This window comes from Coregonus clupeaformis, unplaced genomic scaffold (assembly GCF_020615455.1).
Source record: "Coregonus clupeaformis isolate EN_2021a unplaced genomic scaffold, ASM2061545v1 scaf1028, whole genome shotgun sequence".
Lineage (NCBI taxonomy): Eukaryota > Metazoa > Chordata > Actinopteri > Salmoniformes > Salmonidae > Coregonus > Coregonus clupeaformis.
The window spans coordinates 115,001-140,442 of NW_025534482.1; the positions used below are offsets into that span (position 1 = coordinate 115,001).

The 25,442-nt window shown below is 44.9% G+C and overlaps 1 protein-coding gene and 2 non-coding genes across 3 annotated transcripts in view; all 3 read right to left on the reverse strand.

Annotated features, from left to right (window-relative positions):
- Nucleotides 1–25,442, reverse strand: part of LOC121571992 (ryanodine receptor 2) — a gene marked incomplete at its 3' end in the record, with an annotated part of 179,646 nt that overhangs the window by 110,756 nt on the left and 43,448 nt on the right. Inside the window, exons 6-7 of the mRNA XM_045217362.1 lie at nucleotides 2,520–2,594; nucleotides 2,174–2,252 (exon numbers count right to left, since the gene is read on the reverse strand). Of these exons, the coding sequence (XP_045073297.1) occupies nucleotides 2,174–2,252; nucleotides 2,520–2,594 (154 nt within the window). The remainder of the gene's footprint in view (nucleotides 1–2,173; nucleotides 2,253–2,519; nucleotides 2,595–25,442) is intronic.
- On the reverse strand, nucleotides 13,287–13,359 carry trnav-cac. Its single transcript has one exon. It is a non-coding gene; the product is annotated as a tRNA-Val (tRNA).
- trnav-cac lies at nucleotides 13,675–13,747 on the reverse strand. The gene has a single exon. It is a non-coding gene; the product is annotated as a tRNA-Val (tRNA).

Here is a 25,442-nt window from a genome sequence, read left to right on the forward strand (position 1 = left end):
CAGCACCACTGAGGGTCTGGAGCCTAGTAACCACCAGCAGCACCACTGAGGGTCTGGAGCCTAGTAACCGCCAGCAGCACCACTGAGGGTCTGGAGCCTAGTAACCACCAGCAGCACCACTGAGGGTCTGGAGCCTAGTAACCGCCAGCAGCACCACTGAGGGTCTGGAGCCTAGTAACCACCAGCAGCACCACTGAGGGTCTGGAGCCTAGTAACCACCAGCAGCACCACTGAGGGTCTGGAGCCTAGTAACCACCAGCAGCACCACTGAGGGTCTGGAGCCTAGTAACCACCAGCAGCACCACTGAGGGTCTGGAGCCTAGTAACCACCAGCAGCACCACTGAGGGTCTGGAGCCTAGTAACCACCAGCAGCACCACTGAGGGTCTGGAGCCTAGTAACCGCCAGCAGCACCACTGAGGGTCTGGAGCCTAGTAACCACCAGCAGCACCACTGAGGGTCTGGAGCCTAGTAACCACCAGCAGCACCACTGAGGGTCTGGAGCCTAGTAACCGCCAGCAGCACCACTGAGGGTCTGGAGCCTAGTAACCACCAGCAGCACCACTGAGGGTCTGGAGCCTAGTAACCACCAGCAGCACCACTGAGGGTCTGGAGCCTAGTAACCACCAGCAGCACCACTGAGGGTCTGGAGCCTAGTAACCGCCAGCAGCACCACTGAGGGTCTGGAGCCTAGTAACCACCAGCAGCACCACTGAGGGTCTGGAGCCTAGTAACCGCCAGCAGCACCACTGAGGGTCTGGAGCCTAGTAACCACCAGCAGCACCACTGAGGGTCTGGAGCCTAGTAACCGCCAGCAGCACCACTGAGGGTCTGGAGCCTAGTAACCACCAGCAGCACCACTGAGGGTCTGGAGCCTAGTAACCACCAGCAGCACCACTGAGGGTCTGGAGCCTAGTAACCACCAGCAGCACCACTGAGGGTCTGGAGCCTAGTAACTGCCAGCAGCACCACTGAGGGTCTGGAGCCTAGTAACCACCAGCAGCACCACTGAGGGTCTGGAGCCTAGTAACCACCAGCAGCACCACTGAGGGTCTGGAGCCTAGTAACCGCCAGCAGCACCACTGAGGGTCTGGAGCCTAGTAACCACCAGCAGCACCACTGAGGGTCTGGAGCCTAGTAACCGCCAGCAGCACCACTGAGGGTCTGGAGCCTAGTAACCGCCAGCAGCACCACTGAGGGTCTGGAGCCTAGTAACCACCAGCAGCACCACTGAGGGTCTGGAGCCTAGTAACCACCAGCAGCACCACTGAGGGTCTGGAGCCTAGTAACCGCCAGCAGCACCACTGAGGGTCTGGAGCCTAGTAACCACCAGCAGCACCACTGAGGGTCTGGAGCCTAGTAACCGCCAGCAGCACCACTGAGGGTCTGGAGCCTAGTAACCACCAGCAGCACCACTGAGGGTCTGGAGCCTAGTAACCGCCAGCAGCACCACTGAGGGTCTGGAGCCTAGTAACCACCAGCAGCACCACTGGGGGTCTGGAGCCTAGTAACCACCAGCAGCACCACTGAGGGTCTGGAGCCTAGTAACCGTCTGACTGTACTAGATATACTATGCCTGTTGTCTCATCTGACTGTACTGGATATACTATGGCTGTTGTATCTTCTGACTGTACTAGATATACTATGGCTGTTGTCTCATCTGACTGTACTGGATATACTATGGCTGTTGTATCTTCTGACTGTACTAGATATACTATGGCTGTTGTATCTTCTGACTGTACTAGATATACTATGGCTGTTGTCTCATCTGACTGTACTGGATATACTATGGCTGTTGTATCTTCTGACTGTACTAGATATACTATGGCTGTTGTCTCATCTGACTGTACTGGATATACTATGGCTGTTGTCTCATCTGACTGTACTGGATATACTATGGCTGTTGTATCTTCTGACTGTACTAGATATACTATGCCTGTTGTCTCATCTGACTGTACTGGATATACTATGGCTGTTGTATCTTCTGACTGTACTAGATATACTATGGCTGTTGTCTCATCTGACTGTACTGGATATACTATGGCTGTTGTATCTTCTGACTGTACTAGATATACTATGGCTGTTGTATCTTCTGACTGTACCAGATATACTATGGCTGTTGGGTGGACTGGATGCTAGGTTAGTTGCTACAACAGGAAGGGAAAGAGACCTACCTGTTGTGTCTTCCTGCAGTCCAACGTCAAACGCCAGTTTGTCGGTTGAGGATCGGGAGGTGCCTAGGCAACAGAGGTACTAGACAGAGAAACAAAACACAAGCCAATGATTGGTCAACACAACCTGACACAACATGGTAGAAACCAGTCTCCTACTGCCTTGTTTGACTGGCTCAGCAACCCATGTATCACTAGAAAATACAGGCCAGAATACAAAACACGATGATGACAACCACAGCTGACTGACATCACAGAGTACGAACCTGGAATGGAAGATTGTGAAACTGATTCAAGTACATGTTATTTCCTGTTTTGGGGTCTCCAGACAGACTGCAGAGGGACTCACCATGCCGCTGTAGGAGTGTCGTAGCAGGACAGCGTGTCCGTACAGTAAGGTGCGGTGGCCCCCTCCCTGGGCCGTCTTCAAGAGAGATACAAGAGACACATTCAGGAACTAGTTAAACGTACAGTAATGTTACTATACAGGACTAAGATCGGATCCTACTGCACCGGCTCTGACGCTCGTCGGAAGTGGCAGGGCTTGCAAACTATCGCGGATTACAAAGGGAAACCCAGCCGAGAGCTGCCCAGTGAGGCGAACCTACCAGGCGAACTAAATGCCTTCTATGCTCGCTTCGAGGCAAGCAACACTGAACCATACGTGAGAGCACCAGCTGTTCTGGACGACTGTGTGATCACGCTCTCCGTAGACGATGTGAGTAAGAGCTTTAAACAGGTTAACATTCACAAGGCCGCGGGGCCAGACGGATTACCAGGACGCGTACTCAGAGCATGTGCTGACCAGCTGGCATGTGTATTCACTGACATTTTCAACCTCTCATACCTTCATGTTTCAAGCAGACCACCATAGTCCCTGTGCCCAGGAATGCCAAGGCAACCTGTCTAAATGACTATTGCCCCATAGCACTCACATCTGTAGCCATGAAATACTTTGAAAGGCTGGTCGTGGCTCACATCAACACCATCATCCCAGACACCCTGGACCCACTCCAATTCGCACACTGCCGAAACAGATCCACAGATGAAACAATCTCTATTGCACTCCACACTATAGCTCAGTGTTCATAGACTACAGCTCAGTGTTCATTGACTACAGCTCAGCGTTCATTGACTACAGCTCAACGTTCATTGACTACAGCTCAGTGTTCAACACCATAGTGCCCTCAAAGCTCATCACTAAGCTAAGGACCCTGGGACTAAACACCTCCCTCTGAAACTGGATCCTGGTCTTCCTGATGGGCCGCCCCCAGGTGGTAAGGGTAGGTAACAACACATCCGCAACGCTGATCCTCAACGCGGGAGTCCCTCAGGGGTGCGTGCTTAGTCCCCTCCTGTACTCCCATGACTGCGTGGCCACGTACGACTCCAACGTCAAGTTTGCCGATGACACGATGGTGGTGACCACCAACGATGAGAAAGTCTATAGGGAGGAGGTCAGAGACCTGGCAGTGTGGTGCCAGGACAACAACCTCTCCCTCAACGTCAGCAAGACAAAGGAGCTGATCGTGGTCTACAAGAAACAGAGGGCAGAACACGCCCCCATTCACATCGACAGGGCTGAAGCTTCAAGTTCCTCTGTGTCCACATTGACTCTATGCACACACACTGGACTCTACCCACACACTGGACTCTACCCACACACTGGACTCTACCCACACACTCACACATATTTACACTGACACTCCATCACATACACACACACTCACTCACACATAACACGTACACACGGGCATATTGTCGCCACACACACACTTCCACACTCATCTCATACGCTGCTGCTACAGTGGGGAAAAAAAGTATTTAGTCAGCCACCAATTGTGCAAGTTCTCCCACTTAAAAAGATGAGAGAGGCCTGTAATTTTCATCATAGGTACACGTCAACTACGACAGACAAATTGAGATTTTTTTTCCCAGAAAATCACATTGTAGGATTTTTTATGAATTAATTTGCAAATTATGTTGGAAAATAAGTATTTGGTCACCTACAAACAAGCAAGATTTCTGGCTCTCACAGACCTGTAACTTCTTCTTTAAGAGGCTCCTCTGTCCTCCACTCGTTACCTGTATTAATGGCACCTGTTTGAACTTGTTATCAGTATAAAAGACACCTGTCCACAACCTCAAACAGTCACACTCCAAACTCCACTATGGCCAAGACCAAAGAGCTGTCAAAGGACACCAGAAACAAAATTGTAGACCTACACCAGGCTGGGAAGACTGAATCTGCAATAGGTAAGCAGCTTGTTTTGAAGAAATCAACTGTGGGAGCAATTATTAGGAAATGGAAGACATACAAGACCACTGATAATCTCCCTCGATCTGGGGCTCCACGCAAGATCTCACCCCGTGGGGTCAAAATGATCACAAGAACGGTGAGCAAAAATCCCAGAACCACACGGGGGACCTAGTGAATGACCTGCAGAGAGCTGGGACCAAAGTAACAAAGCCTACCATCAGTAACACACTACGCCGCCAGGGACTCAAATCCTGCAGTGCCAGACGTGTCCCCCTGCTTAAGCCAGTACATGTCCAGGCCCGTCTGAAGTTTGCTAGAGTGCATTTGGATGATCCAGAAGAGGATTAGGAGAATGTCATATGGTCAGATGAAACCAAAATATAACTTTTTGGTAAAAACTCAACTCGTCGTGTTTGGAGGACAAAGAATGCTGAGTTGCATCCAAAGAACACCATACCTACTGTGAAGCATGGGGGTGGAAACATCATGCTTTGGGGCTGTTTTTCTGCAAAGGGACCAGGACGACTGATCCGTGTAAAGGAAAGAATGAATGGGGCCATGTATCGTGAGATTTTGAGTGAAAACCTCCTTCCATCAGCAAGGGCATTGAAGATGAAACGTGGCTGGGTCTTTCAGCATGACAATGATCCCAAACACACCGCCCGGGCAACGAAGGAGTGGCTTCGTAAGAAGCATTTCAAGGTCCTGGAGTGGCCTAGCCAGTCTCCAGATCTCAACCCCATAGAAAATCTTTGGAGGGGAGTTGAAAGTCCGTGTTGCCCAGCGACAGCCCCAAAACATCACAGCTCTAGAGGAGATCTGCATGGAGGAATGGGCCAAAATACCAGCAACAGTGTGTGAAAACCTTGTGAAGACTTACAGAAAACGTTTGACCCGTGTCATTGCCAACAAAGGCTATATAACAAAGTATTGAGAAACTTTTGTTATTGACCAAATACTTATTTTCCAACATAATTTGCAAATAAATTTATTAAAAATCCTACAATGTGATTTTCTGGATTTTCTTTTCTCATTTTGTCTGTCATAGTTGACGTGTACCTATGATGAAAAATACAGGCTTCTCTCATCTTTTTAAGTGGGAGAACTTGCACAATTGGTGGCTGACTAAATACTTTTTTTCCCCACTGTACTGTCTGTTATCTATCCTGTTGCCTAGTCACTTCCCCCTACCTACAGTGCTTTCGGAAAGTATTCAGACCCCTTGACTATTTCCAAATTTTTTATGTTACAGCCTTATTCTAAAATGGATTAAATATTTATTTTTTTCAGCAGTCTACACACAATACCACATAATGACAAAGTGAAAACTGGTTTTCTGACATTTTTGCAAATGTATTTAAAATAAAAAACAGAAATACCTTATTTACATAAGTATTCAGACATTTTGCTATGAGACTCAAAATTGAGCTCAGGTGCATCCTGTTTCCATTGATCATCCTTGAGATGTTTCTACAACTTGATTGCAGTCCACCTGTGGTAAATTCAATTGATTGGACATGATTTGGAAAGGCACACACCTGTCTATATAAGGTCCCACAGTTGACAGTGCACGTCAGAGGAAGAACCAAGCCATGAGGTCGAAGGAATTGTCCTGTAATCCTCCTAGTAATGTGGCCCGTGATGTACAGTTCTACTGTAATCCTCCTAGTAATGAGGCCCGTAATGTACAGTTCTACTGTAATCCTCCTAGTAATGAGGCCCGTGATGTACAGTTCTACTGTAATCCTCCTAGTAATGAGGCCCGTAATGTACAGTTCTACTGTAATCCTCCTAGTAATGTTTGTATTCTGTACAGGCTTCCTTCTTTTCACTCTGTCAATTAGGTTAGTATTGTGGAGTAATTACAATGCTGTTGATCCATCCTCAGTTGTCTCCTATCAAAGCCAATACACTCTGTAAATGTTTAAAGTCACCATTGGCCTCATGGTGAAATCCCTGAGCGGTTTCCTTCCTCTCCGGCAACTGAGTTTGGAAGGACGCCTGTTTTCTTTGTAGTGACTGAGTGTATTGATACACCATCCAAAATGAAATTAATAACTTCATCCATCCAAAGGGTGTTCTTTTAAAAATGTTACCCATCTTCCAATAGGTCCCCTTCTTTGCGAAGTATTGGAAAACCTCCCTGGTCTTTGTGGTTGAATCTGTGTTTGAAATTCAAGGCTCGACTGAGGGACCTTACAGATAACTGTATGTGTGGCATTTTACAAATGTTCCATCCTGAGAATAAATCCCTTTTCTCCCGCCAAAACCGGAAGTGTCATTCAAAAGCATCATAAAGCATATAAATACGCCTTATGTCTGGATTTGTCAGAGGAATGCCCAAAGAATTGTCAAAGACTCCAGTCACCCTAGTCATAGACTGTTCTCTCTGCTACCGCACGGCAAGCGGTACCGGAGCGCCAAGTCTAGGTCCAAAAGCAACACTGCAGCAGGGATTTTGGCCCACTCCTCCATACAGACCTTCTCCAGATCCTTCCAGATTTCGGGGCTGTCGCTGGGCAATACGGACTTTCAGCTCCCTCCAAAGATTTTCTATTGGGTTCAGGTCTGGAGACTGGCTAGGCCACTCCAGGACCTTGAGATGCTTCTTACGGAGCCACTCCTTAGTTGCCCTGGCTGTGTGTTTCGGGTCGTTGTCATGCTGGAAGACCCAGCCATGACCCATCTTCAATGCTCTTACTGAAGGAGGTTGTTGGCCAAGATCTCGCGATACATGGCCCCATCCATCCTCCCCTCAATACGGTGCAGTCGTCCTTACCCTTTGCAGAAAAGCATCCCAAAGAATGATGTTTCCACCTCCATGCTTCACGGTTGGGATGGTGTTCTTGGGGTTGTACTCATCCTTCTTCTTCCTCCAAACACGGTGAGTGGAGTTTAGACCAAAAAGCTCTATTTTTGTCTCATCAGACCACATGACATTCTCCCATTCCTCCTCTGGATCATCCAGATGGTCATTGGCAAACTTCAGACGGGCCTGGACATGTGCTGGCTTGAGCAGGGGGACCTTGCGTGCGCTGCAGGATTTTAATCCATGACGGCGTAGTGTGTTACTAATGGTTTTCTTTGAGACTGTGGTCCCAGCTCTCTTCAGGTCATTGACCAGGTCCTGCCGTGTAGTTCTGGGCTGATCCCTCACCTTCCTCATGATCATTGATGCCCCACGAGGTGAGATCTTGCATGGAGCCCCAGACCGAGGGTGATTGAACGTCATCTTGAACTTCTTCCATTTTCTAATAATTGCGCCAACAGTTGTTGCCTTCTCACCAAGATGCTTGCCTATTGTCCTGTAGCCCATCCCAGCCTTGTGCAGGTCTACAATTTTATCCCTGATGTCCTTACACAGCTCTCTGGTCTTGGCCATTGTGGAGAGGTTGGAGTCTGTTTGATTGAGTGTGTGGACAGGTGTCTTTTATACAGGTAATGAGTTCAAACAGGTGCAGTTAATACAGGTAATGAGTGGAGAACAGGAGGGCTTCTTAAAGAAAAACTAACAGGTCTGTGAGAGCCGGAATTCTAACTGGTTGGTAGGTGATCAAATACTTATGTCATGCAATAAAATGCAAATTAATTACTTAAAAATCATACAATGTGATTTTCTGGATTTTTTATTTAGATTCCGTCTCTCACAGTTGAAGTGTACATATGATAAAAATTACAGACCTCTACATGCTTTGTAAGTAGGAAAACCTGCAAAATTGGCAGTGTATCAAATACTTGTTCTCCCCACTGTATATACAGTGGGGGAAAAAAGTATTTAGTCAGCCACCGATTGTGCAAGTGCTCCACTTAAAAAGATGTGAGAGGCCTGTAATTTTCATCATAGGTACACGTCAACTATGACAGACAAAATGAGATTTTTTTCCCCAGAAAATCACATTGTAGGATTTTTAATGAATTTATTTGCAAATTAAGGTGGAAAATAAGTATTTGGTCAATAACAAAAAGTTTCTCAATACTTTGTTATATACCCTTTGTTGGCAATGACACAGGTCAAACATTTTCTGTAAGTCTTCACAAGGTTTTCACACACTGTTGCTGGTATTTTGGCCCATTCCTCCATGCAGATCTCCTCTAGAGCAGTGATGTTTTGGGGCTGTCGCTGGGCAACACGGACTTTCAACTCCCTCCAAAGATTTTCTATGGGGTTGAGATCTGGAGACTGGCTAGGCCACTCCAGGACCTTGAAATGCTTCTACGAAGCCACTCCTTCGTTGCCCGGGCGGTGTGTTTGGGATCATTGTCATGCTGAAAGACCCAGCCACGTTTCATCTTCAATGCCCTTGCTGATGGAAGGAGGTTTTCACTCAAAATCTCACGATACATGGCCCCATTCATTCTTTCCTTTACACGGATCAGTCGTCCTGGTCCCTTTGCAGAAAAACAGCCCCAAAGCATGATGTTTCCACCCCCATGCTTCACAGTAGGTATGGTGTTCTTTGGATGCAACTCAGCATTCTTTGTCCTCCAAACACGACAGAGTTGAGTTTTTACCAAAAAGTTATATTTTGGTTTCATCTGACCATATGACATTCTCCTAATCCTCTTCTGGATCATCCAAATGCACTCTAGCAAACTTCAGACGGGCCTGGACATGTACTGGCTTAAGCAGGGGGACACGTCTGGCACTGCAGGATTTGAGTCCCTGGCGGCGTAGTGTGTTACTGATGGTAGGCTTTGTTACTTTGGTCCCAGCTCTCTGCAGGTCATTCACTAGGTCCCCCCGTGTGGTTCTGGGATTTTTTGCTCACCGTTCTTGTGATCATTTTGACCCCACGGGGTGAGATCTTGCGTGGGAGCCCCAGATCGAGGGAGATTATCAGTGGTCTTGTATGTCTTCCATTTCCTAATAATTGCTCCCACAGTTGATTTCTTCAAACCAAGCTGCTTACCTATTGCAGATTCAGTCTTCCCAGCCTGGTGCAGGTCTACAATTTTGTTTCTGGTGTCCTTTGACAGCTCTTTGGTCTTGGCCATAGTGGAGTTTGGAGTGTGACTGTTTGAGGTTGTGGACAGGTGTCTTTTATACTGATAACAAGTTCAAACAGGTGCCATTAATACAGGTAACGAGTGGAGGACAGAGGAGCCTCTTAAAGAAGAAGTTACAGGTCTGTGAGAGCCAGAAATCCTGCTTGTTTGTAGGTGACCAAATACTTATTTTCCACCATAATTTGCAAATAAATTCATTAAAAATCCTACAATGTGATTTTCTGGAATTTTTTTCCTCAATTTGTCTGTCATAGTTGACGTGTACCTATGATGAAAATTACAGGCCTCTCTCATCTTTTGAAGTGGGAGAACTTGCACAATTGGTGGCTGACTAAATACTTTTTTCCCCCACTGTATATATATAAAAAAAAAAATCTAATGACATCCTTGAATAATATAGGCCTAGAATTAGATGCAGAAGGCTTTCACTTCACAAAGATTGAATGGTTATGGGTCTGAATAAATAACTTCTGTAACCTACCGCCATCGCGTGTTCACTCTTCTTTCAAACTACCTGTGAGTTCTATTGGCTGCTGTATTTAACATTCAGCAAACAAGAGCTTGGTCCCTCTTCGAATAGTCTATTGGTATAAGAAATGCTAAAAAAAATGATGTCCAGAAAGCTATTCTAGTCTAGCTTTTCCTGCGTGGGACTCCAAGAGCTAAGGAGCGTTTTTTAAAGAGAGAGGCCAGCGGAGCACAGGTCCGTGCGTATTGCGCAAGATACCGATGCTATAAGTTAGAAGCTTATTATGCATTACCAATCATTAATTAGCTAAATATGAGGCTAATACTGCATGGGATTTATTACCTGAAAGAGTTAAGATAGGACATCTATACAGCTGCGGAAAGAATTAAGAGACCACTGCAAAATTATCAGTTTCTCTGGTTTTACTATTGATAGGTATGTGTTTGGGTAAAAATAACATTTTTGTTTTATTCTATAAACTACTGACAACATTTCTCCCAAATTCCAAATAAAAATATTGTCATTTAGAGCATTTATTTGCAGAAAATGACAACTGGTCAAAATAACAAAAAATATGCAGTGTTGTCAGACCTCGAATAATGCAAAGAAAATAAGTTCATGTTCATTTTTAAATTAATATTTGGTGGAATAACCCTGATTTTCAATCACAGCTTTCATGCATCTTGGCATGCTCTCCACCAGTCTTTCACATTGATGTTGGGTGACTTTATGCCACTCCTGGCGCAAAGATTCAAGCAGCTCGGCTTTGTTTGATGGCTTGTGACCATCCATCTTCCTCTTGATCACATTCCAGAAGTTTTCAATGGGGTTCAGGTCTGGAGATTGGGCCAGCCATGACAGGGTCTTGATCTGGTGGTCCTCCATCCACACCTTGATTGACCTGGCTGTGTGGCATGGCACATTGTCCTGCTGGAAAAAACAATCCTCAGAGTTGGGGAACAATGTCAGAGCAAAAGGAAGCAAAGTTTTCTTCCAGGACAACCTTGTGCGTGGCTTGATTCATGCGTCCTTCACAAAGACAAATCTGCCCGATTCCAGCCTTGCTGAAGCACCCCCAGATCATCACCGATCCTCCACCAAATTTCACAGTGGGTGCGAGACATTGTGGCTTGTAGGCCTCTCCAGGTCTCAGTCTAACCATTAGATTACCAGGTGTTGGGCAAAGCTGAAAATTGGACTCATCAGAGAAGATGACCTTACTCCAGTCCTCTACGGCCCAATCCTAATTGTCTTTTGCAAACCTCAGCCTGGCTCTTCTTTGCTTCTCATTTGATGAAGGGCTTTTTTCTAGCTTTGCACAACTTCAGCCCTGCCCCTAGGAGCCTGTTTCGAACCGTCCTCGCCATGCACTTCACCCCAGCTGCCATTTGCCATTCTTTTTGTAGGTCACTTGATGTCATCCTACGGTTGTTGAGTGACATTCAAATGAGTTGGCGGTCATCCCGGTCAGTAGAGAGTCGTTTTTGCCCTCTGCCGGTCTGTAGCTTTGTTGTCCCCAATGTCCGCTGCTTGACCTTGTTCTTATGAACCGCCATCTTTGAAATTTTAAGGATGGAAGCAACCTGACGCTCACTGTATCCCTCTGCCAGTAAAGCCAGAATTGAACCCTTCTTTTCCTCACTCAAAATGTTCCTTTTCAACTCTTTTGGCATGGTCAATAGTTATTTTTTGATTAATATTACTTTTGAGGTACTATAAGCACTGTTTTTGCCATCCAGCTGGTCCTATTGCAAGAGGATAGTGATGACCACAGCAGTGGTTTTTATACTTTTCCTCGTTAAATAAGATTTGGTTCAGGTGATCACCTAATCAGTACCTAATTCAGTAGAATGAGATGTGCCTGTGTTGGAATTCAACAGACACTGGAATGGAATGGCTGTCATACATGTAGAGATGCTGATTTAAGAACAATTTGCAGTGGTCTCTTAATTTTTTCCACAGCTGTATACAGGGCTATATATCAATCTAGATTATCTATTTTGGATGCATTTTGAATCATTTTGAATCACCCTGCTTCCGCAGGGTTTTGAAACAGGGACCTAGAGCGGTTGAGTCAAACGTGATAACCGCTACACTACGGAAACTGCTAGTTGAAGAGTCTACAAGGAGTAAACAGAATTTTACTGATTTTCTATGCATTTAAATGAATTCCCATCACGAGGCACTCATGAAAAGGAATGTTCTCCTCTAATGTTTCAGAGATGTCTGTTTCCGCCCAGTTTTGAACCGGGGACCTTTTGCGTGTGAGGCGAACGTGATAACCACTACACTATGGAAACTACATGTTAAAAAAACTACAATGAGTATATAGAATTTTACTTATATTCTTTGCATGTATTTGCGTTCCCATAATGAGGAGCACATAAAACACCGAGTTTTCCTTTATGTCTCAGAGGTATCTGCTTCCGCACGGTTTTGAAACAGGGACCTAGAGCGGTTGAGTCAAACGTGATAACCGCTACACTACGGAAACTGCTAGTTGAAGAGTCTACAAGGAGTAAACAGAATTTTACTGATTTTCTTTGCATTTAAATGAATTCCCATAACGAGGCACTCATGAAAAGGAATGTTCTCCTCTACTGCTTCAGAGATGTCTGTTTCCGCCAGGTTTTGAACAGGGGACCTTTCGCGTTTGAGGCGAACGTGATAACCACTACACTACTGAAACTACGCGTTTAAACAACTACAATGAGTATATAGAATTGTTCTTATATTCTTTGCATGTATTTGCATTCCCATAATACGCAGAGTTTTCTGTTACGTCTTGTATGTGTCAGCGGTCTCTGCTTCCGCACGGTTTTGAAACAGGGACCTAGAGCGGTTGAGTCAAACGTGATAACCGCTACACTACGGAAACTGCTAGTTGAAGAGTCTACAAGGAGTAAACAGAATTTTACTGATTTTCTTTGCATTTAAATGAATTCCCATAACGAGGCACTCATGAAAAGGAATGTTCTCCTCTAATGTTTCAGAGATGTCTGTTTCCGCCCGGTTTTGAACCGGGGACCTTTCGCGTGTGAGGCGAACGTGATAACCACTACACTACATGTTAAAAGAACTACAATGAGTATATAGAATTTTACTTATATTCATTGCATGTATTTGCGTTCCCATAATGAGGAGCACATAAAACACAGAGTTTTCCTTTATGTCTCAGAGGTCTCTGCTTCCGCACGGTTTTGAAAAAGGGACCTAGAGCAGTTGAGTCAAACGTGATAACCGCTACACTACGGAAACTGCTAGTTGAAGAGTCTACAAGGAGTAAACAGAATTTTACTGATTTTCTTTGCATTTAAATGAATTCCCATCACGAGGCACTCATGAAAAGGAATGTTCTCCTCTAATGTTTCAGAGATGTCTGTTTCCGCCCGGTTTTGAACCGGGGACCTTTCGCATGTGAGGCGAACGTGATAACCACTACACTACGGAACCTACATTAAAAAAAACTACAATGAGTATATAGAATTTTACTTATATTCTTTGCATGTATTTGCGTTCCCATAATGAGGAGCACATAAAACACAGAGTTTTCCTTTATGTCTCAGAGGTCTCTGCTTCCGCACGGTTTTGAAACAGGGACCGAGAGCGGTTGAGTCAAACGTGATAACCGCTACACTACGGATACTGCTAGTTGAAGAGTCTACAAGGAGTAAACAGAATTTTACTGATTTTCTTTGCATTTAAATGAATTCCCAAAACGAGGCACTCATGAAAAGGAATGTTCTCCTCTACTGCTTCAGAGATGTCTGTTTCCGCCCGGTTTTGAACCAGGGACCTTTCGCGTGTGAGGCGAACGTGATAACCACTACACTACGGAAACTACATGTTTAAAAAACTACAATGAGTATATAGAATTGTACTTATATTATTTGCATGTATTTGCGTTCCCATAATGAGGAGCACTTAAAACACAGAGTTTTCCTTTATGTCTCAGAAGTCTCTGCTTCCGCACAGTTTTGAAACAGGGACCTAGAACGTTTGAGTCAAACGTGATAACCGCTACACTACGGAAACTGCTAGTTGAAGAGTCTACAAGGAGTAAACAGAATTTTACTGATTTTCTTTGCATTTAAATGAATTCCCATCACGAGGCACTCATGAAAAGGAATGTTCTCCTCTAATGTTTCAGAGATGTCTGTTTCCACCCGGTTTTGAACCGGGGACCTTTCGCGTGTGAGGAAAACGTGATAACCACTACACTACATGTTAAAAGAACTACAATGAGTATATAGAATTTTACTTATATTCTTTGCATGTATTTGCGTTCCCATAATGAGGAGCACATAAAACACAGAGTTTTCCTTTATGTCTCAGAGGTCTCTGCTTCCGCACGGTTTTGAAAAAGGGACCTAGAGCAGTTGAGTCAAACGTGATAACCGCTACACTACGGAAACTGCTAGTTGAAGAGTCTACAAGGAGTAAACAGAATTTTACTGATTTTCTTTGCATTTAAATGAATTCCCATCACGAGGCACTCATGAAAAGGAATGTTCTCCTCTAATGTTTCAGAGATGTCTGTTTCCGCCCGGTTTTGAACCGGGGACCTTTCGCATGTGAGGCGAACGTGATAACCACTCAGTTATTTTGAATCATTTTAAATCAGTGCACGCACAAGCACTCTCTGTCTTGCTCTCTCTCCATCAACTCCAATGATATTCAAGTGATAGGCTGTTTTAAACTCTGCAGCTGCAATTTAAAAAAAAATATCTTTACAGTTAAAAAATAAGGTGACCCCTGAAAGTCAGAGGGAGATGGGTAAATTAGACGTGCATTCAGTCTTTATATTACTGTAGAATAGACCATGCTGCAGAAAATGCAGGCCTACCTGTCACAAGAAACAAAGTGACCATGATGAGGTGATAGGTCTACATGCATTGTTACCATGGTGAGATGATAGGTCTACATGCATTGTTACCATGATGAGATGATAGGTCTACATGCATTGTTACCATGGTGAGATGATAGGTCTACATGCATTGTTACCATGATGAGATGATAGGTCTACATGCATTGTTACCATGGTGAGATGATAGGTCTACATGCATTGTTACCATGATGAGATGATAGGTCTACATGCATTGTTACCATGATGAGATGATAGGTCTACATGCATTGTTACCATGGTGAGATGATAGGTCTACATGCATTGTTACCATGATGAGATGATAGGTCTACATGCATTGTTACCATGATGAGATGATAGGTCTACATGCATTGTTACCATGATGAGATGATAGGTCTACATGCATTGTTACCATGGTGAGATGATAGGTCTACATGCATTGTTACCATGATGAGGTGATAGGTCTACATGCATTGTTACCATGAGGAGATGATAGGTCTACATGCATTGTTACCATGGTGAGATGATAGGTCTACATGCATTGTTACCATGATGAGATGATAGGTCTACATGCATTGTTACCATGATGAGATGATAGGTCTACATGCATTGTTACCATGATGAGATGATGGGTCTACATGCATTGTTACCATGATGAGGTGATAGGTCTACATGCATTGTTACCATGGTGAGATGATAGGTCTACATGCATTGTTACCATGAGATGATAGGTCTACATGCATTGTTACCATGATGAGATGATAGGTCTACATGCATTGTTACCATGGTGAGATGATAGGTCTACATGCATTGTTACCATGAGATGATAGGTCTACATGCATTGTTACCATGATGAGATGATAGGTCTACATGCATTGTTACCATGAGATGATAGGTCTACATGCATTGTTACCATGAGATGATAGGTCTACATGCATTGTTACCATGATGAGATGATAGGTATACATGCATTGTTACCATGATGAGATGATAGGTCTACATGCATTGTTACCATGAGATGATAGGTCTACATGCATTGTTACCATGAGATGATAGGTCTACATGCATTGTGAACTGCTTTCCATACTGAGATGGGCTGTCTGTCCCCACCCTGAGCGTTGATGATTCATCATGCAGAGGCCATAGAGAAGACAGATTTAGACATTGTATATCATTTAACAGGTCCATTTCACGCCATGCTATTCATATAAATAATTTATTATCATTTATCGGTTTCTCGCAGTTATTTATCCCGGGAAAGGGGAGTGGTTTTGGGCGGTAAATCCCGGTAAATCCCGGTAAATCTCATCAACCGGGTTCCCGCCATTCAACCCAAGTGTGGAGCGCACAGAGTGAGTCCATGTGTACTCCTGAACTTATTTAGCCTTGCCATAACAAAGGGGTTGAATACTTATTGACTCGAGACATTTCAGCTTTTCATTTTTAATTAATTTGTAAACATTTCAAAAAACATAATTCGACTTTGACATTGTGGGGAATTGTTTGTAGGCCAGTGACCAAAAAAGTAATTTTAAATGCAGGCTGTAACACAACTAACTACATGTGCTAAAAGTCTTAGGGGTGTGAATACTTTCTGAAGTAAGTATTTCTGGGTCTAAAATATAAATTCCAGTCAATCTTCTTCTATAAAAACAGATACCTCTAGTCCTGGGACCACAGTGCTCAGTAATGTACATTACAGATAATCCTAGTAAGCCTGACCTACAGTGTCTTAATGCTGAGTTACATTGTGGATACCCCCTCTCTCTCTGTGATGCATATTTCTGTTTCTATTCCCCCTATGTGTTTGATGACCTTACAGGGCTCTGGACTTCAAAAGGGCATCAGAGGGCTTCCCAGTTACGCAATAAAACCTGGTTTGATCTCCTCTAACCCTGTTCTGACAGACAGACAGACAGACAGACAGACAGACAGACAGACAGACAGACAGGAGACAGACAGACAGACAGACAGACAGACAGACAGACAGACAGACAGACAGACATATGACATGTCATTATGGGCTTCTATGTATTGTGCTGTACAGTAGTCTGGTTAGACGGGCATGTCTTCATCTAACTACAGTAGTATGGTTAGACTGGCATGTCTTCATCTAACTACAGTAGTCTGGTTAGACTGGCATGTCTTCATCTAACTACAGTAGTCTGGTTAGACTGGCATGTCTTCATCTAACTACAGTACTCTGGTTAGACTGGCATGTCTTCATCTAACTACAGTAGTCTGGTTAGACTGGCATGTCTTCATCTAACTACAGTACTCTGGTTAGACTGGCATGTCTTCATCTAACTACAGTAGTCTGGTTAGACTGGCATGTCTTCATCTAACTACAGTACTCTGGTTAGACTGGCATGTCTTCATCTAACTACAGTAGTCTGGTTAGACTGGCATGTCTTCATCTAACTACAGTAGTCTGGTTAGACTGGCATGTCTTCATCTAACTACAGTAGTCTGGTTAGACTGGCATGTCTTCATCTAACTACAGTAGTCTGGTTAGACTGGCATGTCTTCATCTAACTAGAGTACTCTGGTTAGACTGGCATGTCTTCATCTAACTACAGTACTCTGGTTAGACTGGAATGTCTTCATCTAACTACAGTACTCTGGTTAGACTGGCATGTCTTCATCTAACTACAGTACTCTGGTTAGACTGGCATGTCTTCATCTAACTACAGTACTCTGGTTAGACTGGCATGTCTTCATCTAACTACAGTAGTCTGGTTAGACTGGCATGTCTTCATCTAACTACAGTACTCTGGTTAGACTGGCATGTCTTCATCTAACTACAGTACTCTGGTTAGACTTGCATGTCTTCATCTAACTACAGTAGTCTGGTTAGACTGGCATGTCTTCATCTAACTACAGTACTCTGGTTAGACTGGCATGACATCATCTAACTACAGTACTCTGGTTAGACTGGCATGTCTTCATCTAACTACAGTACTCTGGTTAGACTGGCATGTCTTCATCTAACTACAGTACTCTGGTTAGACTGGCATGTCTTCATCTAACTACAGTACTCTGGTTAGACTGGCATGTCTTCATCTAACTACAGTACTCTGGTTAGACTGGCATGTCTTCATCTAACTACAGTACTCTGGTTAGACTGGCATGTCTTCATCTAACTACAGTACTCTGGTTAGACTGGCATGTCTTCATCTAACTACAGTACTCTGGTTAGACTGGCATGTCTTCATCTAACTACAGTACTCTGGTTAGACTGGCATGTCTTCATCTAACTACAGTACTCTGGTTAGACTGGCATGTCTTCATCTAACTACAGTACTCTGGTTAGACTGGCATGTCTTCATCTAACTACAGTACTCTGGTTAGACTGGCATGTCTTCATCTAACTACAGTACTCTGGTTAGACTGGCATGTCTTCATCCAACTACAGTACTCTGGTTAGACTGGCATGTCTTCATCTAACTACAGTACTCTGGTTAGACTGGCATGTCTTCATCTAACTACAGTACTCTGGTTAGACTGGCATGTCTTCATCTAACTACAGTACTCTGGTTAGACTGGCATGTCTTCATCTAACTACAGTACTCTGGTTAGTCTGGCATGTCTTCATCTAACTACAGTACTCTGGTTAGACTGGCATGTCTTCATCTAACTACAGTACTCTGGTTAGACTGGCATGTCTTCATCTAACTACAGTACTCTGGTTAGACTGGCATGTCTTCATCTAACTACAGTACTCTGGTTAGACTGGCATGTCTTCATCTAACTACAGTACTCTGGTTAGACTGGCATGTCTTCATCTAACTACAGTACTCTGGTTAGACTGGCATGTCTTCATCTAACTACAGTACTCTGGTTAGACTGGCATGTCTTCATCTAACTACAGTACTCTGGTTAGACTGGCATGTCTTCATCTAACTACAGTACTCTGGCTAGACTGGCATGTCTTCATCTAACTACAGTAGTCTGGTTAGACTGGCATGTCTTCATCTAACTACAGTACTCTGGTTAGACTGGCATGTCTTCATCTAACTACAGTACTCTGGTTAGACTGGCATGTCTTCATCTAACTACAGTACTCTGGTTAGACTGGCATGTCTTCATCTAACTACAGTACTCTGGTTAGACTGGCATGTCTTCATCTAACTACAGTACTCTGGTTAGACTGGCATGTCTTCATCTAACTACAGTACTCTGGTTAGACTGGCATGTCTTCATCTAACTACAGTACTCTGGTTAGACTGGCATGTCTTCATCTAACTACAGTACTCTGGTTAGACTGGCATGTCTTCATCTAACTACAGTACTCTGGTTAGACTGGCATGTCTTCATCTAACTACAGTAGTCTGGTTAGACTGGCATGTCTTCATCTAACTACAGTACTCTGGTTAGACTGGCATGTCTTCATCTAACTACAGTACTCTGGTTAGACTGGCATGTCTTCATCTAACTACAGTACTCTGGTTAGACTGGCATGTCTTCATCTAACTACAGTAGTCTGGTTAGACTGGCATGTCTTCATCTAACTACAGTACTCTGGTTAGACTGGCATGTCTTCATCTAACTACAGTACTCTGGTTAGACTGGCATGTCTTCATCTAACTACAGTACTCTGGTTAGACTGGCATGTCTTCATCTAACTACAGTAGTCTGGTTAGACTGGCATGTCTTCATCTAACTACAGTAGTCTGGTTAGACTGGCATGTCTTCATCTAACTACAGTACTCTGGTTAGACTGGCATGTCTTCATCTAACTACAGTACTCTGGTTAGACTGGCATGTCTTCATCTAACTACAGTACTCTGGTTAGACTGGCATGTCTTCATCTAACTACAGTACTCTGGTTAGACTGGCATGTCTTCATCTAACTACAGTACTCTGGTTAGACTGGCATGTCTTCATCTAACTACAGTACTCTGGTTAGACTGGCATGTCTTCATCTAACTACAGTACTCTGGTTAGACTGGCATGTCTTCATCTAACTACAGTACTCTGGTTAGACTGGCATGTCTTCATCTAACTACAGTACTCTGGTTAGACTGGCATGTCTTCATCTAACTACAGTACTCTGGTTAGACTGGCATGTCTTCATCTAACTACAGTACTCTGGTTAGACTGGCATGTCTTCATCTAACTACAGTACTCTGGTTAGACTGGCATGTCTTCATCTAACTACAGTACTCTGGTTAGACTGGCATGTCTTCATCTAACTACAGTACTCTGGTTAGACTGGCATGTCTTCATCTAACTACAGTACTCTGGTTAGACTGGCATGTCTTCATCTAACTACAGTACTCTGGTTAGACTGGCATGTCTTCATCTAACTACAGTACTCTGGTTAGACTGGCATGTCTTCATCTAACTACAGTACTCTGGTTAGACTGGCATGTCTTCATCTAACTACAGTACTCTGGTTAGACTGGCATGTCTTCATCTAACTACAGTACTCTGGTTAGACTGGCATGTCTTCATCTAACTACAGTACTCTGGTTAGACTGGCATGTCTTCATCTAACTACAGTACTCTGGTTAGACTGGCATGTCTTCATCTAACTACAGTACTCTGGTTAGACTGGCATGTCTTCATCTAACTACAGTACTCTGGTTAGACTGGCATGTCTTCATCTAACTACAGTAGTCTGGTTAGACTGGCATGTCTTCATCTAACTACAGTACTCTGGTTAGACTGGCATGTCTTCATCTAACTACAGTACTCTGGTTAGACTGGCATGTCTTCATCTAACTACAGTACTCTGGTTAGACTGGCATGTCTTCATCTAACTACAGTACTCTGGTTAGACTGGCATGTCTTCATCTAACTACAGTACTCTGGTTAGACTGGCATGTCTTCATCTAACTACAGTACTCTGGTTAGACTGGCATGTCTTCATCTAACTACAGTACTCTGGTTAGACTGGCATGTCTTCATCTAACTACAGTACTCTGGTTAGACTGGCATGTCTTCATCTAACTACAGTACTCTGGTTAGACTGGCATGTCTTCATCTAACTACAGTACTCTGGTTAGACTGGCATGTCTTCATCTAACTACAGTACTCTGGTTAGACTGGCATGTCTTCATCTAACTACAGTACTCTGGTTAGACTGGCATGTCTTCATCTAACTACAGTACTCTGGTTAGACTGGCATGTCTTCATCTAACTACAGTACTCTGGTTAGACTGGCATGTCTTCATCTAACTACAGTACTCTGGTTAGACTGGCATGTCTTCATCTAACTACAGTACTCTGGTTAGACTGGCATGTCTTCATCTAACTACAGTACTCTGGTTAGACTGGCATGTCTTCATCTAACTACAGTACTCTGGTTAGACTGGCATGTCTTCATCTAACTACAGTACTCTGGTTAGACTGGCATGTCTTCATCTAACTACAGTACTCTGGTTAGACTGGCATGTCTTCATCTAACTACAGTACTCTGGTTAGACTGGCATGTCTTCATCTAACTACAGTACTCTGGTTAGACTGGCATGTCTTCATCTAACTACAGTACTCTGGTTAGACTGGCATGTCTTCATCTAACTACAGTACTCTGGGTTAGACTGGCATGTCTTCATCTAACTACAGTACTCTGGTTAGACTGGCATGTCTTCATCTAACTACAGTAGTCTGGTTAGACTGGCATGTCTTCATCTAACTACAGTAGTCTGGGTTAGACTGGCATGTCTTCATCTAACTACAGTACTCTGGTTAGACTGGCATGTCTTCATCTAACTACAGTACTCTGGTTAGACTGGCATGTCTTCATCTAACTACAGTACTCTGGTTAGACTGGCATGTCTTCATCTAACTACAGTACTCTGGTTAGACTGGCATGTCTTCATCTAACTACAGTAGTCTGGTTAGACTGGCATGTCTTCATCTAACTACAGTACTCTGGTTAGACTGGCATGTCTTCATCTAACTACAGTAGTCTGGTTAGACTGGCATGTCTTCATCTAACTACAGTACTCTGGTTAGACTGGCATGTCTTCATCTAACTACAGTACTCTGGTTAGACTGGCATGTCTTCATCTAACTACAGTACTCTGGTTAGACTGGCATGTCTTCATCTAACTACAGTAGTCTGGTTAGACTGGCATGTCTTCATCTAACTACAGTACTCTGGTTAGACTGGCATGTCTTCATCTAACTACAGTACTCTGGTTAGACTGGCATGTCTTCATCTAACTACAGTACTCTGGTTAGACTGGCATGTCTTCATCTAACTACAGTAGTCTGGTTAGACTGGCATGTCTTCATCTAACTACAGTAGTCTGGTTAGACTGGCATGTCTTCATCTAACTACAGTAGTCTGGTTAGACTGGCATGTCTTCATCTAACTACAGTACTCTGGTTAGACTGGCATGTCTTCATCTAACTACAGTAGTCTGGTTAGACTGGCATGTCTTCATCTAACTACAGTACTCTGGTTAGACTGGCATGTCTTCATCTAACTACAGTACTCTGGTTAGACTGGCATGTCTTCATCTAACTACAGTACTCTGGTTAGACTGGCATGTCTTCATCTAACTACAGTACTCTGGTTAGACTGGCATGTCTTCATCTAACTACAGTACTCTGGTTAGACTGGCATGTCTTCATCTAACTACAGTAGTCTGGTTAGACTGGCATGTCTTCATCTAACTACAGTACTCTGGTTAGACTGGCATGTCTTCATCTAACTACAGTACTCTGGTTAGACTGGCATGTCTTCATCTAACTACAGTACTCTAGTTAGACTGGCATGTCTTCATCTAACTACAGTAGTCTGGTTAGACTGGCATGTCTTCATCTAACTACAGTAGTCTGGTTAGACTGGCATGTCTTCATCTAACTACAGTAGTCTGGTTAGACTGGCATGTCTTCATCTAACTACAGTACTCTGGTTAGACTGGCATGTCTTCATCTAACTACAGTAGTCTGGTTAGACTGGCATGTCTTCATCTAACTACAGTAGTCTGGTTAGACTGGCATGTCTTCATCTAACTACAGTAGTCTGGTTAGACTGGCATGTCTTCATCTAACTACAGTACTCTGGTTAGACTGGCATGTCTTCATCTAACTACAGTACTCTGGTTAGACTGGCATGTCTTCATCTAACTACAGTAGTCTGGTTAGACTGGCATGTCTTCATCTAACTACAGTACTCTGGTTAGACTGGCATGTCTCCATCTAACTACAGTAGTCTGGTTAGACTGGCATGTCTTCATCTAAATACAGTAGTCTGGTTAGACTGGCATGTCTTCATCTAACTACAGTACTCTGGTTAGACTGGCATGTCTTCATCTAACTACAGTACTCTGGTTAGACTGGCATGTCTTCATCTAACTACAGTACTCTGGTTAGACTGGCATGTCTTCATCTAACTACAGTACTCTGGTTAGACTGGCATGTCTTCATCTAACTACAGTAGTCTGGCTAGACTGGCATGTCTTCATCTAACTACAGTACTCTGGTTAGACTGGCATGTCTTCATCTAACTACAGTACTCTGGTTAGACTGGCATGTCTTCATCTAACTACAGTACTCTGGTTAGACTGGCATGTCTTCATCTAACTACAGTACTCTGGTTAGACTGGCATGTCTTCATCTAACTACAGTACTCTGGGTTAGACTGGCATGTCCTCATCTAACTACAGTACTCTGGTTAGACTGGCATGTCTTCATCTAACTACAGTACTCTGGTTAGACTGGCATGTCTTCATCTAACTACAGTACTCTGTTAGACTGGCATGTCTTCATCTAACTACAGTACTCTGGTTAGACTGGCATGTCTTCATCTAACTACAGTACTCTGGTCAGACTGGCATGTCTTCATCTAACTACAGTACTCTGGTTAGACTGGCATGTCTTCATCTAACTACAGTACTCTGGGTTAGACTGGCAGGTCTTCATCTAACTACAGTACTCTGGTTAGACTGGCATGTCTTCATCTAACTACAGTACTCTGGTTAGACTGGCATGTCTTCATCCAACTACAGTACTCTGGTTAGACTGGCATGTCTTCATCTAATTACAGCCCCTCCTCCATCCCAGCCTAGTCAGGCTGACACAGCCACATTCACACACGCCTGCTCTCACACACACACACACACACACACACACACACACACACGCACGCACGTGTTTCCCCCAGCCTGGTTAGTCTGACAAAGACAGCCTGCTACTGTGCTTCCATCCATTCCACATGTCAAACTCCATCCATGTGACTGTGAAGGAGCCAGGGGGAGGGAGGTGGGATTAGGGAGATACTGTAGGGGTAACAGGGTTGGGTAGAGACGCCAGGAGCCAGGGGGAGGGAGGTGGGATTAGGGAGATACTGTAGGGGTAACAGGGTTGGGTAGAGACGCCAGGAGCCAGGGGGGAGGGAGGTGGGATTAGGGAGATACTGTAGGGGGTAACAGGGTTGGGTAGAGACGCCAGGAGCCAGGGGGGAGGGAGGTGGGATTAGGGAGATACTGTAGGGGTAACAGGGTTGGGTAGAGACGCCAGGAGCCAGGGGGAGGGAGGTGGGATTAGGGGAGATACTGTAGGGGTAACAGGGTTGGGTAGAGACGCCAGGAGCCAGGGGAGGGGAGGTGGGATTAGGGAGATACTGTAGGGGGGTAACAGGGTTGGGTAGAGACGCCAGGAGCCAGGGGGAGGGAGGTGGGATTAGGGAGATACTGTAGGGGTAACAGGGTTGGGTAGAGACGCCAGGAGCCAGGGGGGAGGGAGGTGGGATTAGGGGAGATACTGTAGGGGTAACAGGGTTGGGTAGAGACGCCCAGAGCCAGGGGAGGGAGGTGGGATTAGGGAGATACTGTAGGGGGTAACAGGGTTGGGTAGAGACGCCAGGAGCCAGGGGGAGGGGAGGTGTGATTAGGGAGATACTGTAGGGGTAACAGGGTTGGGTAGAGACGCCAGGAGCCAGGGGGGAGGGAGGTGTGTGTGATTAGGGAGATACTGTAGGGGTAACAGGGTTGGGTAGAGACGCCAGGAGCCAGGGGGAGGGAGGTGGGATTAGGGAGATACTGTAGGGGTAACAGGGTTGGGTAGAGACGCCAGGAGCCAGGGGGGGAGGGAGGTGGGATTAGGGAGATACTGTAGGGGTAACAGGGTTGGGGGAGAGACGCCAGGAGCCAGGGGGAGGGAGGGTGGGATTAGGGAGATACTGTAGGGGTAACAGGGTTGGGTAGAGACGCCAGGAGCCAGGGGGAGTGTGTGTGATTAGGGGAGATACTGTAGGGGTAACAGGGTTGGGTAGAGACGCCAGGAGCCAGGGGGAGGGAGGTGGGATTAGGGAGATACTGTAGGGGTAACAGGGTTGGGTAGAGACGCCAGGGAGCCAGGGGAGGGAGGTGGGATTAGGGAGATACTGTAGGGGTAACAGGGTTGGGTAGAGACGCCAGGAGCCAGGGGGGAGGAGGTGGGATTAGGGAGATACTGTAGAGGTAACAGGGTTGGGTAGAGACGCCAGGAGCCAGGGGGAGGGAGGTGGGATTAGGGAGATACTGTAGGGGTAACAGGGTTGGGTAGAGACGCAGGAGCCAGGGGAGGGAGGTGGGATTAGGGAGATACTGTAGGGGTAACAGGGTTGGGTAGAGACGCCAGGAGCCAGGGGGAGGGAGGTGGGATTAGGGAGATACTGTAGGGGTAACAGGGTTGGGTAGAGACGCCAGGAGCCAGGGGGAGGGAGGTGTGTGTG